The 18,772-nt window shown below is 60.6% G+C and overlaps 1 protein-coding gene and 1 long non-coding RNA gene across 2 annotated transcripts; one reads left to right on the forward strand and one right to left on the reverse strand.

The window, feature by feature from the left end:
• Positions 1-6,376: 6,376 nt before the first annotated feature.
• LOC136993551 (uncharacterized) lies at positions 6,377-8,833 on the reverse strand. The gene is made up of 3 exons (XR_010885921.1): positions 8,760-8,833; positions 8,192-8,339; positions 6,377-7,766 (listed from the first exon to the last, which is right to left on the reverse strand). It is a non-coding gene; the product is annotated as an uncharacterized lncRNA (long non-coding RNA).
• Positions 8,834-8,916: 83 nt separating this feature from the next.
• OAS1 (2'-5'-oligoadenylate synthetase 1) lies at positions 8,917-14,552 on the forward strand. Its single transcript, XM_067306864.1, has 6 exons — positions 8,917-9,271; positions 10,302-10,584; positions 10,766-10,941; positions 11,159-11,409; positions 12,591-12,738; positions 13,164-14,552. The coding sequence occupies exons 1-6, from the start codon at positions 9,092-9,094 to the stop codon at positions 13,335-13,337; spliced, it is 1,212 nt and encodes a 403-aa protein (XP_067162965.1). The 5' UTR covers positions 8,917-9,091; the 3' UTR covers positions 13,338-14,552.
• The last annotated feature ends 4,220 nt before the right edge of the window (positions 14,553-18,772 follow it).

Raw genomic sequence — 18,772 nt, forward strand, 5'->3', positions numbered from 1 at the left:
GATGCAACAGCCACCCCAGGTAGTGGCCCGGGACTCCTCGCAGGCAGAAACTCGAGTTGGTTTGCCTCCACGGGGAGGCAGCTCCCACTGCAGGGAGCTGCTCAGCACTCCTCCCAGGTAGCCATCTTGGTTGGTTTTCCTCTGCTGTGTAAAAGGTCTCGTCCTGGGTCGCTGATGAGGACTCCTCTGCAGGGATGAAGCTTCTTTGCCAGGTAGCCACCCAGGAATCCTCCCAGGGAGACACTTAAATTGGTTTGCTGCTGCGGGGAGGAAGCTTCTATCCCAGGAGCAAGTCCTAGTCTGCCTATGATCCTGCCCAGGCAGCTGACCGGGTAGCTTGGCCTCCACTGGAGGTAGATGACGCCACAGGGAGCTGTTCGGGATTACTCCCGGGATTTCTCCAAGGTAGTCTGTCCAGTGGGCTTGCCTCTGCATGAAGTATGCTCCATCTTCACAAGTAGCTGCCCACAATTCCTCCCAGGTAGTGGCCCGAGTTGTTTTGCTTCTGCTCGCTGGAAGCTCCCATCCCAGGGAGCCACCCAGAATTCCTCCCAGGCAGGCACCCGAGTGGGTTGACATTTGCAGGGAGGCAGCTCCCATCCCAGGTAGCAGCCCGGAACTCCTCCCAGGCAGTTACCCGCATTGGTATGCCTCTCCGAGAGGAAGCACCCATTCCAGGTAGCCACCCTGGACTACTCCCTGGTAGCTGCCCAGGATGGTTTTCTTCCATGTAGACAAAGCCCCTATTGTAGGTAGCATCCCAGGAAATCTCCCAGATACCACCTGCACTGATTGTCTTCCATGGGGATTTAGCTCCCATCCCAGGTAGCCACCCGGGACTCCTCCCAGGTAGTGGCCTGAGTTGGTTTGCCTCTTCTTGCAGGAAGCTGCCATCCCAGGGAGCCACCCGGGACTCCTCCCAGGTAGTGGCCTGAGTTGGTTTGCCTCTTTTTCCAAGCAGCTCCCATTCCATGGAGCCACCCGAGACTCCTCCCAGGTAGCGGTCCAAGTTGGTGCTTTTCTTCTCCACAAAGTTTGCTCTGTTTCTAGGTAGCTGCCCAGGACTCCTCCCAGGCAGGCACCTGAGTTGGTTTACTCTGCTGCAAGGAGGCTCCCATCCCAGGTAGCAGCCCGGAACTTCTCCCAGGTAGCAGCCTGAGTGTCTTTTCCTTTGCAGAGAGGTTCCTAAAATCCCAGGTAGCCACCCGGGACTCCTCCCAGGTAGCAGCCTGAGTTGGTTTGCCTCTTCTTGCAGGAAGCTCCCATTCCAGGTAGCAGCCCGGAACTCCTCCCAGGTAGCAGCCTGAGTGTCTTTTCCTTTACAGAGATGTCGCTCCCATCCCAGGTAGCAGCCCAGAACTCCTCCCAGGCAGCTCCCTGAGTGTCTTTTCCTTTGCAGAGAGGTCGCTCCCATCCCAGGTAGCAGCCCGGGACTCCTCCCAGGTAGCAGCCTGAGTTGGTTTGCCTCTTCTTGCAGGAAGCTCCCATTCCAGGTAGCAGCCCGGAACTCCTCCCAGGTAGCAGCCTGAGTGTCTTTTCCTTTGCAGAGAGGTCGCTCCCATCCCAGGTAGCAGCTTGGGACTCCTCCCAGGTAGCGGCCTGAGTTGGTTTGCCTCTTCTTGCAGGAAGCTTCTATCCCAGGGAGCCACCCAGGACTCCTCCCAGGTAGCAGCCCAAGTTGGTGCTTTCTTCTCCACAAAGTTTGCTCTGTTTCTAGGTAGCTGCCCAGGACTCCTCCCAGGCAGGCACCCGAGTTGGTTTACTTTGCTGCAAGGAGGCTCCCATCCCAGGTAGCAGCCCAGAACTCCTCCCAGGCAGCTCCCTGAGTGTCTTTTCCTTTGCAGAGAGGTCGCTCCCATCCCAGGTAGCAGCCCGGGACTCCTCCCAGGTAGCAGCCTGAGTTGGTTTGCCTCTTCTTGCAGGAAGCTCCCATTCCAGGTAGCAGCCCGGAACTCCTCCCAGGTAGCGGCCTGAGTTGGTTTGCCTCTTTTTCCAAGCAGCTCCCATCCCAGGGAGCCACCCAGGACTCCTCCCAGGTAGCCGTCCAAGTTGGTGCTTTTCTTCTCCACAAAGTTTGCTCTGTTTCTAGGTAGCTGCCCAGGACTCCTCCCAGGCAGGCACCCGAGTTGGTTTACTTTGCTGCAAGGAGGCTCCCATCCCAGGTAGCAGCCCAGAACTCCTCCCAGGCAGCTCCCTGAGTGTCTTTTCCTTTGCAGAGAGGTCCCTCCCATCCCAGGTAGCAGCCCGGAACTCCTCCCAGGTAGCAGCCTGAGTGTCTTTTCCTTTGCAGAGAGGTCGCTCCCATCCCAGGTAGCCACCTGGAACTCCTCCCAGGTAGCAGCCTGAGTGTCTTTTCCTTTGTGGAGAGGTCGCTCCAAACCCAGGTAGCAGCCCAGAACTCCTCCCAGGCAGTTCCCTGAGTGTCTTTTCCTTTGTGGAGAGGTCGCTCCCATCCCAGGTAGCAGCCCAGGACTCCTCCCAGGTAGCAACCTGAGCTGGTTTTCCTCTTCTTGCAGGAAGCTCCCATCCCAGGGAGCCACCCGGGACTCCTCCCAGGTAGTGGCCTGAGTTGGTTTCCCTCTGTGGTGTAAAAGATCTTGTCCCAGATCACCGATGAGGACTCCCTCTGAGTTAGTGGCCCTTCTTGGCTTGTCTCCACTGGGAGGAAGCTCTTTCCTTCCATATCCACATAGGACTTCCCCCGGGTAGCCACCAGATTTGATTTGCTTCTGCTGCAAGTAGCTCCATTCCCCAGTAGCTGTCTGCGACTCCTCCCAGCTAGTGCCCAAGTTGGTTTGCCTCTGCTCGCAGGAGGCTCCCAATGCAAATAGCTGCCCAGGACTCCTCCCGTGTAGCTGGCCACCTGAGTTGGTTTGCCTTCTCTGAGAGGAAACTCCCATCTTAGGTATGCACACAGGAAACCTCCAAGGTAGGCACCCAAGGTGGTTTGCCTCCGTTAGGAGGAAGCTGCCATCCCAGTCATCCACTTGGGACTCCTCCCATGCCGCTCCCTGAGCACTCTTGTCTCCTCTGAGGTCTATCTGGCATCCCAGGTCGCAGTCCGGGACTATTTCCAGGTAGCCACGCTAGTTGGTTTGCCTCTGCATGAATTCAGCTCTCCTCCTGGGGTGCCGTTCAGGACTCCTCCCAGGTAGCTGCCTGCGGTCATTTGCCTTTGCAGTGTGGTAGCTCTCATGCCAGATAGCTGCCCCAGACTCCTCCCCGGTAGCCATCCAAATGATTTTGCCTCCGCTGGCCATAAATCTCATCCCAGGTAGCCACGCAGGACTCCTCCCACGTAGACACCCAAGCTGGTTTTCCTCTGCCTGAAGTTGGCTCCGTTCCTTGGCAGCCACCCAGAATTCCTCTCAGGGAGCTTCCAGATTGATTTGCATCTCTGTGAAGTTTGCTCCCTTCCTGGGTTGCCTTCCCCGAGTAGCTCCTCCCAGGTAGCCATCTGAGTTGGTTTTCCTGTGCAGAGATGAAGCTCCTTTGTCAGGCAGCCACGCAGGAATCCTCCCAGGGAGACACTTAGATCGGTTTGCTTCTGCAGGGAGGAAGCTTCCATCCCAGCCTCAAGGACCTCAGCTTGTAAGAGCCAGAGGTCGAGAAGTTTCTTGTCCTCCTGGCCCCAAACAGCCTCTTCAGGATGCACCAGCTGCTCCAGCATCTTTGGCTCCTCGACCCTCAGGGCACCCGCAGGCCCGTGCTCCAGCCCCAGCACAGGCTCCTGCGCTGAGAGCAAGCGGTGGGTCAGCGCCACCCCGCCTTGCCTGCTTTGGCCACACACCCACAAGCGAGCTCCTCGCTCGAGGAGATCAAATCAGGCTCCTGACTGACAACGTTAAGAGCCCCCTCAGCACACAGGAGAGGAGATGAGGAGAGGAGGTGGGAGGAGAAGAGAGGAGCAAAGGCGAGACCTGGCACTTGTGCTGAGAGGAGGCGTTCATAAGGGTGAGGGGGAAGGGAAGCTGCCACTGGAGGTGGCAGGACCTCTCAAGAGGGGCTGGGGGTGGTCAAGGGCGGCAGGAGGAGTGGGCTAGACGTGGGCATTAGTGCTGGGGAAGTGGGAGTGGGCACGGGAGGCAGCGTTAGGCAGCGTTAGAGAGCGGAGCAGCAGACACGGGCACTTCACGAGCCCATGAGGCATGGCAGTGAGAGGTCTCAGCACCGAAGCAGGGCAGATAAGGTGCAAAGCAAGGGCCGGAAGTAAGGCCAGAGGAAGGCCAGGAGGAGATCTGCCTACCAAACGGAGGTGCAGCTGCTGAGCGCTTCCATCGTTCGGTGTCCGGAGGTGCAGGCAGCGGTGCCCCCGCATGTCCTGCGATAACGCCTCGCTCGGTAGCCATCGACAGCCCTGCTGCCCTCGCGGGGGTGCGTGTGCGCCCAGGGACGGCCTCCAGAGAGCCCTTGGCTGCAGCCAGCTCTGTGCGTGCTGCCAAGCCTGGCAGCCTGGCCGGGCCGGGAGGCTCCGGCTCGGGTCCTGCCCGGGGCATTGTGACTGCGCTGCCGGGCAACAGCACTGTGACACGGGGCACGGGGCCCCGCCGCAGCCTCCCCTGCCAGCTGTCTGCTGGCCCAGCATCGCTGTGGGGCAAGAAGGCCACGGCGCTGGGCCCCCTTGGTCCGTCCTGCCCGTGCCGGCGGACGTGTGAATCCATGAGCCAGCACGTGTCATGGTGGGTGGGCTGCTCAGTGCCGCCCCCTCGCCCCTTCTCTGGCAGGAGCTGGTCATCGTCTTCCGCTCCATCACGGCCATCGCATGGACGTGACAGAGAGGGGAAAAAGCGGGGCTGCTGGAGAGGCTGGGCTGGGGGCAGCAGGGCAGGAAAGGCCCCGGAAACGCCAGAGGTGGGTGGTAGGGGCAGCCCCCGAGGAGTGCTGGAGACGTCTGTGATCCTGTTGTGGGCAAAGCCACCTCGACTCATGGAGGGTCAGTGCACTTAATTTCTTGTCAGTTAACACAAGCTTCTGACAACTGATGCAAGTATTGAGAAAATAAAGGACACACAGAACCAAAAAAACACTTTCAGAAACACCTCTCCTCCTTCTTCCCCAGTCTCCGCTTCCCTTCTTTTTGCTGCAGAAAACATTCAGTCCATCCAAATGCCTCTTGTGAGGCAACAGGCGCCGCAGGGGGTTGGGGTCATGTAAACAGCGGCTTCTTTCTGCTGCTCTTTGCTTCTTACTGGCTTCCGCTGCTGCTCTATTCCTTCAGGGATGTCCCTGCCCTGGCGTGGGTTGCCCACAGGCTGCAGTCTCTCGGGGTGTTCGTACATCCCTTTGGCAGGCGCTGTCGCCCCAAATGTGTGCCTCCAGCCCCTCAAAGCTGTTGCTTGCTTTCTGAAGTATGTCTGATCGGAGTGCCCTGTGCTCCCCAGGTAGGCTGATGTTTCCATCCCTTTCCAAGCTGGCTATGACTTGCACACGGCGGTTCCTGACCTCCCCCACCACTGCAGCCCCCCACTATGTACACCTTGCCACGTACGGCCATTGCAGCTCCACACACCACTCCTGTGGCCACCGCCTGCCAGCCGAACGGGAGCCGGGACATGGGTCCCTATTAGGGACAGAGAGCACGAGGGCAAGGCCAGAGACTCCCTCAGGATCAGCCCCACCTCGTGGCCTTGCCTCCGTGCAGGGAAGCACGGCAGCCACCCGCACACATCTCCCCCGGGATTTCGGGGTGGGGAGCGGGGCCCAGCCCAGCAGTGTCCCCCACACCTCCTCTCTCTCTGGTCCCCACGCCTGGGGTCCTCCTCCCCTGGCCTTTCCCCCACCAGCACGCTGGCTCTCCAGGGAGAGCCTCCCCCAGCTCTTGCCGGCCTCTCCCCCCGCAGCCATCCCGCCCTGTCCCTTGCCACGCTCCGGCCCCATGCCCCCACTCAGGCAGCCACAGCAGTGCTTTCAGGTGGGCAGCCCAGCCGGGGAACACCCCCTCGCAGCCTCTGTGCCTGCGCAGCAGCCCCAGGAAAGGCCGTGCCGCAGGCTGCGCGCATCCAGCCTCCCCACAGCAGAAAAGGCAGAGCCGCGCCGCGCACCGACATTGCTCCAGGCAAGCTGCACGAGCCTGGGAGGGCGCTGGAAAGCTGGGAGATGTGAGATGTCGCTTTCCCTGCACCCTGGAAGCGGGAAAAGCAAAGTGCACCCACGTGGCTGTCAGCTCTCAGCACATTTCCTGGAATAGGATGGTGCCGTGTGCCTGACAGCAACCCAGGAAAGCAGCCCACGTGCACTTACAGCCCAAGGGCTGCTGTGCCCTGACTACTGAGGGATGAAACCTTGTGGGAGAGATGGCCTCCCTGGACCGGGTGAGGGCTGGCTGTGGTCCCCCTTCAGCCTGTCAAACCTACCCCGTGATGGTGGCAGAAAGAAGAGAGTGACAATGGAAAGCACAGCAGGATTTAGTGAGGAAGAGGTGCTGCTGGACTCAGGAAGGGGGGCTGAAGGGTGAGTCAGTGAGCCTCCTGGCCCTGCAGAAAGGGTTGGACGACGCCCCTGCCATCCCTCCACGTATTCCCTCTGCTCCAGGTAATGCATGACGCCCAGCCCTTGCAGTGCTCCTGGGGAGCAGGGCAGAGCTGCGGACAGCTGGAGGTGAGGAGCTGCATTGCTTGTGCAGGGGAGGGCCTGCCCGCTCAGAGACGAAGGCAGGAGATGCTCCCGCCTCCGCCCAGCGATGCACACCCAGCTCTGCAGACTGGGCTCTGCATGCCCTCGCACGGGTGTTTCTCCCCACAGAGCTCGTGGGGAGCCAGGGAGCGCTGCAACTGGGCTGGGCAGTTTCACAAAGGGATGCTTGGGCTCGGGTCAGAAACCCCATTCTTCCTCCCCAGGGAGCTTGCCCGTGGCCCTGAGATGGGAGGGGAGGACAAGGCCAGGCACCTCTTGCTGGGAGACCAACATCTCTCCCAGGTACCAGTCCTCCCAGGCACAGCAGAGCAGTGGTCTCTGCCTCCACCCGTTCTGGGCCAAGTCTTGGGCCAAGGCCAAGGAGCAAGGAGGAGAAAAGGCCTGGTTCTGGGCCAAGTCTTGGGCCAAGGCCAAGGAGCAAGGAGGAGAAAAGGCCAAAGGGAGGCTGCACTTGCATGTGAAGCCTATGGCACAAGTCACCCGCTATTCCTTTGCCACCATACATCTCCCTGAGATACCAGCTCGGGACAAATACAGCTACACAGGCCCCTGGACCCAGCGACTCATGATCTGGAGGCTGCTCAGAGAAACCATGGGGCTTTATTAGCCCAGAACTAAGGGTCAGGGCTGGGAGCCAGGCTGGAGGTGGGGAGGAGAAGGTGCCCGCAGCAAGGGGAGGAGGAGGAGGAGGCAGGGCAGCAGGAGGACAGCTGCCCACCACCATGGAGAGAGCTCCTCCCCTTCCCCCACAGCGAATAACATCGCCAGCAAGCATAGTGCCCTGTAAAACCGGGGTGCCAGTGGGAACTGGACACATTCTACCAGAGGTGACACCAGCCCCATGTCCATCACTCCTCTGAGCCCAAGGAACAGGAGCACACCCCAGGGGATCCCGGCCTTCATCCCACCCCTCCTCTTCCCATGCCCTCCGGCCCAAGGGCACGCTCAAGAGCCATCCCTCAGAGGACAGTGCAGAAAGACGGCTGCTCTTCTGGCTGCTGTGACCTTGGGAAGGTGCTGGTGGGAGAGACTGGCGCAGGCTGAGGTGCTGACAGCGGACTGCACAGGTCTTCAGCCAATCTCAGGTAGTCCAATTTGTGGACACCCTTGCTTTTGCAGCGCGCTTGCTCAGGCTGTAATAGGAACAGACACTGCGAGTGAGCAGAGACCTCTCTCTGGCCCGAGGGACCAAACGAGCCCCAGGCTCCCTCAGACCCACTCCAACATTAATAGCCTGGGGGTGTGAGGCAGCCACTGAGGAGAGCGGCTATATGTGGAGAGAGGCAGCGCAGGCTCCCAGGGACAAATGGCACTGCACAGGCCTGGGCCGTGCCCCACACACAGACCCATGTGCTAGCAAGGTCTCTGGGCAGGGAGGAGCTGCTGGAGAGCGCAGCAGAGGGGAAGGACCAACAGGTCGTCTCTCACATCGGTGCCCACCCAAAAGATGCCCAGGAGCAGGGGCAGGGCCAGAGGCCTTAGTCATCCCCCCCCGCCCCGTCCCAGTGTGCTCTGTCCCCTGTTTATTCCCCCGGCATTTTGCTGAGTCCCGCCTCACCGGCACGTCCCACGGCTGCACAGGCGTTCCGTTGCTGTACATGCAGCACTGCTGCCTACAGCACGTTTCAGCCTCCTTCGCCACCAGGTCCCAGCGGCTCCCCTTGCCCACAAGATTCGTCGGGTCAGCCGGGTCGAGAATGACAGGCCTACGATTCAGGGAGACACAAAGGGGCGCAGTGTGGCCCTGTTCACAGCACCCCTAGCGGTTGCCCCCCCCCCCCCCCCAGCTCCCTCTGCCCACCCCTCCTGGACGCTCCGGCAGCCCTGCAAACCCCACCTGGGGCAGGCCTGAGTGCCCTGTGGAGCTGCCAGATGAACAGCTGTGGCCTTGGGAGCCAGGGCAGAAAGGAGGGAAGTGGTGCCTCCCCGTGGGACTTGCGGACATTTCCCTGAGCCGGGCTCCTGAAGTGCTGGGAGGACCCTTCCTTGCACAGAAGCACAGCGATAGTCACAGCCATGGACCTTTCCTTTCATTTCCTGCAGCAGCTGCACCCCATGGCTCAGCTCTGGAGTGACAGAAGACAGTGGAAGGGGCTGTTCCCCTGGCCTAGGCTAATGTTGCTCACACGCCCATCGCACAGTCCTCGTGTCCTTGTCCCAGGGCCGGGCACACAGAGCGGGGAGCTCCCTGGCAGCCCAGGGCAGAAAGGGTGGAGGGCACCAAGGGTGCTCTGGCAGCCCTCGGCTCCCACAGGGGCTTCTCGTGGGGCCTGCCAGGCCCGGGCTAGCTGTGCTGCTGCACCTCCTGCCCCTCCTGCCTCAGCCCTGGGACAAGGACAAGCCCTGCCTGGAGCTGAGCCATGGGGCGGAGCTGCTGCAGGAAACGAAACCCAGAGGGTTTGTGAGCAGGCTGAGCTGCAGAGCTGCACGGCTGCTGTCACAGCTGCAGCAGTGATTCATGGAGCTCTACGACACCCCGTCGCGGCAGCTGGACAAGTTCATCTTTGAGGTGCTGCAGCCTGACAGCATATTCCTGGAGCAGCTGCGCCGTGCTGTGCACACCATCTGCGAGTTCCTGCGGGACAACTGCTTTGCGGGGGCACCTCCGCCCCGAACACGGGTCCTCAAGGTTGTCAAGGTTAGTGGGGCCCTGGGGCTGCTAGGTCACAGCCTTCCTGACCCGCTGGGTCCCTCGCTCTCCCAGCTTGAGGTAGGAGGGATTACTTGTTGGAGAAGCAGTTCCAGCACATTTTGGCAGGCGTGTTTGCTGGAGGTGCCCCCAGTCCTCAAAAAGGGCTCTTCTCAGTGCTTCCACTGCTGGGAAGCACCTGGTGTCTTAACCAAGATGGGTGCCTGGCCCCTCACTCATACCTGGACGATGGGAATTGGGCACTCATTTCCCTGTTGGGCTGGGCAGAGAGAGTCCTGAATTTCCACTGCCGTGTTGTGCAGCTCAGGGCCTGGGGAACAGGCAGCAATCCCAGCCCTGGGAAAGCTCCAGAGAGGGAGGAAGAAAACATCCTTGCAGGTGTTTCCAAGTGTCCTTTCAGGCTTCTTGTTTGCTGGAAATCTCTGTTTCATTCAATGAGAATAGCCTGACATTTCAAGGACATGATGGGCTGTTCTGAGTTGAAGAGTCCTGGGTTACTTGTTTTTATGGCCCGAAAGGCGTGCTGGTAGGGCACAGGGCGTCAGCAGAGCTTTAGGCAAGGCCTGCCAGATAGGGCTGAAGATGTGACAGCTCAGTTTGCTCAGTGTCTCCAGGCAGGCATTTTCCAGGGAGTCATTTTGGGAGTTGTTTTATAACCCAGTGTGTGGAAAGATGCTGGAGAGCAGGAAGTCTTTTAGCCTGGCAGAAGCTGTGGTTGCAGGACCCAAAGCTTGAGAAGTTCAGACATGCTTTTCTGCTGAGGAGGGCACTGACTCTGGACCAGGAGTCCAGACCCGGCTGACCCTGACGCCAAGAGTCACAGGGGACAAGTGGGTTTTGGGGTCCCTCTGTGTGCCCAGGCTTGGTCAGTAGGTCTTGCCCACATGTCCCCAGCTCCGTCAGAGTCAGGGGAAAAGCTGAGGGCCCTACTGGTCCCGCTGGCCCTCCTGCTGTTGAGGGAAGCCCTGCAGGAAGGCAGACTATGGGCAGCCAGCGGTAACTCTCCTGTTCCCTGCAGGGTGGATCTGCAGGCAAAGGCACAGCCCTCAAAAAGAGCTCTGATGCTGACCTCGTGGTGTTTCTCAACTGCTTCGAGGACTATGAAGATCAGGAGAAAAACCGGGCAGAGATCATCCGTGAGATCCAGAAGAGGCTGGTGGAATGCCAACAGCAGAAGCATTTTGAGGTGGAGTTTGAAGTGAATCGTTGGCCGAATCCCCGCGTGCTGAGCTTCCAGCTGAGCTCCAGGACACTCTCTGAGTCCATCAGCTTTGATGTGCTGCCAGCCTATGACGCGCTACGTACGGTCTGCTGCCCTGCCTGGCTGCCCACTCTGCCAGGCGATTCCTGAGCCAGGGGACCCTGCTGCTCTGCCCAGCCCTTGCCTACAGCAGAGCTCACTGGGACTGAGGTGTCCCAGCTCCCTGTCCCCGTCGTGCACCCCTCACGTCTGTATCTTTCTGCTTTGCTTCTCTCTCGCAGACCACGTTATCTCTGGCTACAAGACTGACCCCAAGGTTTACATCCAGCTCTTCCAGCAGTGCGTGCAGGGGGGTGAATTCTCCACCTGCTTCACGGAGCTGCAGCGGGACTTCATCATCGACCGCCCCACCAAAGTGAAGAGCCTGATCCGCCTGGTGAAGCACTGGTACAAGAGGGTAAGTGGGGCCAGACTTCCCAGGGCTTCTGGGGGGCCAGGGCTGGCACCTTGAAAGCAGTGATTCTCCTCCAGGGTCAGAGGGAGGTGGAAGGGGCTGGGAATGGAGGGGAAGAACTGCCAAAAATGAACTGCCAGGACTCCCAGCCCTCCACAAGGCTGAACAGATCTGCATCCTGCCCATGGGCACACTCACTGCTCTGCTCTGTCCATCTCAGTACGTCCGTCAGCACAAGTGGATGCTGAGAAAAGGTGAGACCCTGCCACCGCAGTATGCCCTGGAACTCCTGGCGGTCTACGCCTGGGAGTGGGGGAGTGGGAAAACAAACTTCAGCATGGCCGAGGCCTTCCGCACAGTGCTGGAACTGCTCCAGCACTACCAGGAGCTCTGTGTCTACTGGACTGTCAACTACGACTTCGAGGATGTGATTCTGAGTCGCTACCTGTCGTGCCAGCTCAGCAAAAGCAGGTCAGTTCACCTGCCTGTCTGCACCCACCCATCTGCTGCCCAGTCCTCCCTGGGCAGCTGCCAGCTTGTGTGGAAAATGCCCACCCCTGGGCTGGTCCCCTTCCGCTCATCCTCCAGAGGCGCTCCACAGCCCCCATCTCCTGCCCAGGCGAGGGTTGGGTGCAGGGTGCAGCGGGGCCTCTGGACAGCATTGCTGCTGAAGGCGGTGGGGCCTCTCTGCTCAGTGAGGCCAGACAGGGAACTGGCTTCAGGAACTCGCAGATGGTGTGCACAGCACGGCGCAGCTGCTCCAGGAATATGCTGTCAGGCTGCAGCACCTCATACATGAACTTGTCCAGCTGCCGTGACGGGGTGTCGTAGAGCTCCATGAGTCACTGCTGGAGTTGTGACAGCAGCTGTGCAGCTCTGCAGCTCAGCCTGCTCACAAACCCTCTGGGTTTCGTTTCCTGCAGCACCTCCGCCCCATGGCTCAGCTCAGCCTGCTCACAAACCCTCTGGGTTTCGTTTCCTGCAGCAGCTCCGCCCCATGGCTCAGCTCCAGGCAGGGCTTGTCCTTGTCCCAGGGCTGAGGCAGGAGGGGCAGGAGGTGCAGCAGCACAGCTAGCCCGGGCCTGGCAGGCCCCACGAGAAGCCCCTGTGGGAGCCGAGGGCTGCCAGAGCACCCTTGGTGCCCTCCACCCTTTCTGCCCTGGGCTGCCAGGGAGCTCCCCGCTCTGTGTGCCCGGCCCTGGGACAAGGACACGAGGACTGTGCGATGGGCGTGTGAGCAACATTAGCCTAGGCCAGGGGAACAGCCCCTTCCACTGTCTTCTGTCACTCCAGAGCTGAGCCATGGGGTGCAGCTGCTGCAGGAAATGAAAGGAAAGGTCCATGGCTGTGACTATCGCTGTGCTTCTGTGCAAGGAAGGGTCCTCCCAGCACTTCAGGAGCCCGGCTCAGGGAAATGTCCGCAAGTCCCACGGGGAGGCACCACTTCCCTCCTTTCTGCCCTGGCTCCCAAGGCCACAGCTGTTCATCTGGCAGCTCCACAGGGCACTCAGGCCTGCCCCAGGTGGGGTTTGCAGGGCTGCCGGAGCGTCCAGGAGGGGTGGGCAGAGGGAGCTGGGGGGGGGGGGGGGCAACCGCTAGGGGTGCTGTGAACAGGGCCACACTGCGCCCCTTTGTGTCTCCCTGAATCGTAGGCCTGTCATTCTCGACCCGGCTGACCCGACGAATCTTGTGGGCAAGGGGAGCCGCTGGGACCTGGTGGCGAAGGAGGCTGAAACGTGCTGTAGGCAGCAGTGCTGCATGTACAGCAACGGAACGCCTGTGCAGCCGTGGGACGTGCCGGTGAGGCGGGACTCAGCAAAATGCCGGGGGAATAAACAGGGGACAGAGCACACTGGGACGGGGCGGGGGGGGATGACTAAGGCCTCTGGCCCTGCCCCTGCTCCTGGGCATCTTTTGGGTGGGCACCGATGTGAGAGACGACCTGTTGGTCCTTCCCCTCTGCTGCGCTCTCCAGCAGCTCCTCCCTGCCCAGAGACCTTGCTAGCACATGGGTCTGTGTGTGGGGCACGGCCCAGGCCTGTGCAGTGCCATTTGTCCCTGGGAGCCTGCGCTGCCTCTCTCCACATATAGCCGCTCTCCTCAGTGGCTGCCTCACACCCCCAGGCTATTAATGTTGGAGTGGGTCTGAGGGAGCCTGGGGCTCGTTTGGTCCCTCGGGCCAGAGAGAGGTCTCTGCTCACTCGCAGTGTCTGTTCCTATTACAGCCTGAGCAAGCGCGCTGCAAAAGCAAGGGTGTCCACAAATTGGACTACCTGAGATTGGCTGAAGACCTGTGCAGTCCGCTGTCAGCACCTCAGCCTGCGCCAGTCTCTCCCACCAGCACCTTCCCAAGGTCACAGCAGCCAGAAGAGCAGCCGTCTTTCTGCACTGTCCTCTGAGGGATGGCTCTTGAGCGTGCCCTTGGGCCGGAGGGCATGGGAAGAGGAGGGGTGGGATGAAGGCCGGGATCCCCTGGGGTGTGCTCCTGTTCCTTGGGCTCAGAGGAGTGATGGACATGGGGCTGGTGTCACCTCTGGTAGAATGTGTCCAGTTCCCACTGGCACCCCGGTTTTACAGGGCACTATGCTTGCTGGCGATGTTATTCGCTGTGGGGGAAGGGGAGGAGCTCTCTCCATGGTGGTGGGCAGCTGTCCTCCTGCTGCCCTGCCTCCTCCTCCTCCTCCCCTTGCTGCGGGCACCTTCTCCTCCCCACCTCCAGCCTGGCTCCCAGCCCTGACCCTTAGTTCTGGGCTAATAAAGCCCCATGGTTTCTCTGAGCAGCCTCCAGATCATGAGTCGCTGGGTCCAGGGGCCTGTGTAGCTGTATTTGTCCCGAGCTGGTATCTCAGGGAGATGTATGGTGGCAAAGGAATAGCGGGTGACTTGTGCCATAGGCTTCACATGCAAGTGCAGCCTCCCTTTGGCCTTTTCTCCTCCTTGCTCCTTGGCCTTGGCCCAAGACTTGGCCCAGAACCAGGCCTTTTCTCCTCCTTGCTCCTTGGCCTTGGCCCAAGACTTGGCCCAGAACGGGTGGAGGCAGAGACCACTGCTCTGCTGTGCCTGGGAGGACTGGTACCTGGGAGAGATGTTGGTCTCCCAGCAAGAGGTGCCTGGCCTTGTCCTCCCCTCCCATCTCAGGGCCACGGGCAAGCTCCCTGGGGAGGAAGAATGGGGTTTCTGACCCGAGCCCAAGCATCCCTTTGTGAAACTGCCCAGCCCAGTTGCAGCGCTCCCTGGCTCCCCACGAGCTCTGTGGGGAGAAACACCCGTGCGAGGGCATGCAGAGCCCAGTCTGCAGAGCTGGGTGTGCATCGCTGGGCGGAGGCGGGAGCATCTCCTGCCTTCGTCTCTGAGCGGGCAGGCCCTCCCCTGCACAAGCAATGCAGCTCCTCACCTCCAGCTGTCCGCAGCTCTGCCCTGCTCCCCAGGAGCACTGCAAGGGCTGGGCGTCATGCATTACCTGGAGCAGAGGGAATACGTGGAGGGATGGCAGGGGCGTCGTCCAACCCTTTCTGCAGGGCCAGGAGGCTCACTGACTCACCCTTCAGCCCCCCTTCCTGAGTCCAGCAGCACCTCTTCCTCACTAAATCCTGCTGTGCTTTCCATTGTCACTCTCTTCTTTCTGCCACCATCACGGGGTAGGTTTGACAGGCTGAAGGGGGACCACAGCCAGCCCTCACCCGGTCCAGGGAGGCCATCTCTCCCACAAGGTTTCATCCCTCAGTAGTCAGGGCACAGCAGCCCTTGGGCTGTAAGTGCACGTGGGCTGCTTTCCTGGGTTGCTGTCAGGCACACGGCACCATCCTATTCCAGGAAATGTGCTGAGAGCTGACAGCCACGTGGGTGCACTTTGCTTTTCCCGCTTCCAGGGTGCAGGGAAAGCGACATCTCACATCTCCCAGCTTTCCAGCGCCCTCCCAGGCTCGTGCAGCTTGCCTGGAGCAATGTCGGTGCGCGGCGCGGCTCTGCCTTTTCTGCTGTGGGGAGGCTGGATGCGCGCAGCCTGCGGCACGGCCTTTCCTGGGGCTGCTGCGCAGGCACAGAGGCTGCGAGGGGGTGTTCCCCGGCTGGGCTGCCCACCTGAAAGCACTGCTGTGGCTGCCTGAGTGGGGGCATGGGGCCGGAGCGTGGCAAGGGACAGGGCGGGATGGCTGCGGGGGGAGAGGCCGGCAAGAGCTGGGGGAGGCTCTCCCTGGAGAGCCAGCGTGCTGGTGGGGGAAAGGCCAGGGGAGGAGGACCCCAGGCGTGGGGACCAGAGAGAGAGGAGGTGTGGGGGACACTGCTGGGCTGGGCCCCGCTCCCCACCCCGAAATCCCGGGGGAGATGTGTGCGGGTGGCTGCCGTGCTTCCCTGCACGGAGGCAAGGCCACGAGGTGGGGCTGATCCTGAGGGAGTCTCTGGCCTTGCCCTCGTGCTCTCTGTCCCTAATAGGGACCCATGTCCCGGCTCCCGTTCGGCTGGCAGGCGGTGGCCACAGGAGTGGTGTGTGGAGCTGCAATGGCCGTACGTGGCAAGGTGTACATAGTGGGGGGCTGCAGTGGTGGGGGAGGTCAGGAACCGCCGTGTGCAAGTCATAGCCAGCTTGGAAAGGGATGGAAACATCAGCCTACCTGGGGAGCACAGGGCACTCCGATCAGACATACTTCAGAAAGCAAGCAACAGCTTTGAGGGGCTGGAGGCACACATTTGGGGCGACAGCGCCTGCCAAAGGGATGTACGAACACCCCGAGAGACTGCAGCCTGTGGGCAACCCACGCCAGGGCAGGGACATCCCTGAAGGAATAGAGCAGCAGCGGAAGCCAGTAAGAAGCAAAGAGCAGCAGAAAGAAGCCGCTGTTTACATGACCCCAACCCCCTGCGGCGCCTGTTGCCTCACAAGAGGCATTTGGATGGACTGAATGTTTTCTGCAGCAAAAAGAAGGGAAGCGGAGACTGGGGAAGAAGGAGGAGAGGTGTTTCTGAAAGTGTTTTTTTGGTTCTGTGTGTCCTTTATTTTCTCAATACTTGCATCAGTTGTCAGAAGCTTGTGTTAACTGACAAGAAATTAAGTGCACTGACCCTCCATGAGTCGAGGTGGCTTTGCCCACAACAGGATCACAGACGTCTCCAGCACTCCTCGGGGGCTGCCCCTACCACCCACCTCTGGCGTTTCCGGGGCCTTTCCTGCCCTGCTGCCCCCAGCCCAGCCTCTCCAGCAGCCCCGCTTTTTCCCCTCTCTGTCACGTCCATGCGATGGCCGTGATGGAGCGGAAGACGATGACCAGCTCCTGCCAGAGAAGGGGCGAGGGGGCGGCACTGAGCAGCCCACCCACCATGACACGTGCTGGCTCATGGATTCACACGTCCGCCGGCACGGGCAGGACGGACCAAGGGGGCCCAGCGCCGTGGCCTTCTTGCCCCACAGCGATGCTGGGCCAGCAGACAGCTGGCAGGGGAGGCTGCGGCGGGGCCCCGTGCCCCGTGTCACAGTGCTGTTGCCCGGCAGCGCAGTCACAATGCCCCGGGCAGGACCCGAGCCGGAGCCTCCCGGCCCGGCCAGGCTGCCAGGCTTGGCAGCACGCACAGAGCTGGCTGCAGCCAAGGGCTCTCTGGAGGCCGTCCCTGGGCGCACACGCACCCCCGCGAGGGCAGCAGGGCTGTCGATGGCTACCGAGCGAGGCGTTATCGCAGGACATGCGGGGGCACCGCTGCCTGCACCTCCGGACACCGAACGATGGAAGCGCTCAGCAGCTGCACCTCCGTTTGGTAGGCAGATCTCCTCCTGGCCTTCCTCTGGCCTTACTTCCAGCCCTTGCTTTGCACCTTATCTGCCCTACTTTGGTGCTGAGACCTCTCACTGCCATGCCTCATGGGCTCGTGAAGTGCCCGTGTCTGCTGCTCCGCTCTCTAACGCTGCCTAACGCTGCCTCCCGTGCCCACTCCCACTTCCCCAGCACTAATGCCCACGTCTAGCCCACTCCTCCTGCCGCCCTTGACCACCCCCAGCCCCTCTTGAGAGGTCCTGCCACCTCCAGTGGCAGCTTCCCTTCCCCCTCACCCTTATGAACGCCTCCTCTCAGCACAAGTGCCAGGTCTCGCCTTTGCTCCTCTCTTCTCCTCCCACCTCCTCTCCTCATCTCCTCTCCTGTGTGCTGAGGGGGCTCTTAACGTTGTCAGTCAGGAGCCTGATTTGATCTCCTCGAGCGAGGAGCTCGCTTGTGGGTGTGTGGCCAAAGCAGGCAAGGCGGGGTGGCGCTGACCCACCGCTTGCTCTCAGCGCAGGAGCCTGTGCTGGGGCTGGAGCACGGGCCTGCGGGTGCCCTGAGGGTCAAGGAGCCAAAGATGCTGGAGCAGCTGGTGCATCCTGAAGAGGCTGTTTGGGGCCAGGAGGACAAGAAACTTCTCGACCTCTGGCTCTTACAAGCTGAGGTCCTTGAGGCTGGGATGGAAGCTTCCTCCCTGCAGAAGCAAACCGATCTAAGTGTCTCCCTGGGAGGATTCCTGCGTGGCTGCCTGACAAAGGAGCTTCATCTCTGCACAGGAAAACCAACTCAGATGGCTACCTGGGAGGAGCTACTCGGGGAAGGCAACCCAGGAAGGGAGCAAACTTCACAGAGATGCAAATCAATCTGGAAGCTCCCTGAGAGGAATTCTGGGTGGCTGCCAAGGAACGGAGCCAACTTCAGGCAGAGGAAAACCAGCTTGGGTGTCTACGTGGGAGGAGTCCTGCGTGGCTACCTGGGATGAGATTTATGGCCAGCGGAGGCAAAATCATTTGGATGGCTACCGAGGAGGAGTCTGGGGCAGCTATCTGGCATGAGAGCTACCACACTGCAAAGGCAAATGACCGCAGGCAGCTACCTGGGAGGAGTCCTGAACGGCACCCCAGGAGGAGAGCTGAATTCATGCAGAGGCAAACCAACTAGCGTGGCTACCTGGAAATAGTCCCGGACTGCGACCTGGGATGCCAGATAGACCTCAGAGGAGACAAGAGTGCTCAGGGAGCGGCATGGGAGGAGTCCCAAGTGGATGACTGGGATGGCAGCTTCCTCCTAACGGAGGCAAACCACCTTGGGTGCCTACCTTGGAGGTTTCCTGTGTGCATACCTAAGATGGGAGTTTCCTCTCAGAGAAGGCAAACCAACTCAGGTGGCCAGCTACACGGGAGGAGTCCTGGGCAGCTATTTGCATTGGGAGCCTCCTGCGAGCAGAGGCAAACCAACTTGGGCACTAGCTGGGAGGAGTCGCAGACAGCTACTGGGGAATGGAGCTACTTGCAGCAGAAGCAAATCAAATCTGGTGGCTACCCGGGGGAAGTCCTATGTGGATATGGAAGGAAAGAGCTTCCTCCCAGTGGAGACAAGCCAAGAAGGGCCACTAACTCAGAGGGAGTCCTCATCGGTGATCTGGGACAAGATCTTTTACACCACAGAGGGAAACCAACTCAGGCCACTACCTGGGAGGAGTCCCGGGTGGCTCCCTGGGATGGGAGCTTCCTGCAAGAAGAGGAAAACCAGCTCAGGTTGCTACCTGGGAGGAGTCCTGGGCTGCTACCTGGGATGGGAGCGACCTCTCCACAAAGGAAAAGACACTCAGGGAACTGCCTGGGAGGAGTTCTGGGCTGCTACCTGGGATTGGAGCGACCTCTCCACAAAGGAAAAGACACTCAGGCTGCTACCTGGGAGGAGTTCCAGGTGGCTACCTGGGATGGGAGCGACCTCTCTGCAAAGGAAAAGACACTCAGGCTGCTACCTGGGAGGAGTTCCAGGTGGCTCCCTGGAATGGGAGGGACCTCTCTGCAAAGGAAAAGACACTCAGGCTGCTACCTGGGAGGAGTTCCAGGCTGCTACCTGGG

This window comes from Apteryx mantelli, chromosome 17 (assembly GCF_036417845.1).
Source record: "Apteryx mantelli isolate bAptMan1 chromosome 17, bAptMan1.hap1, whole genome shotgun sequence".
NCBI lineage: Eukaryota > Metazoa > Chordata > Aves > Apterygiformes > Apterygidae > Apteryx > Apteryx mantelli.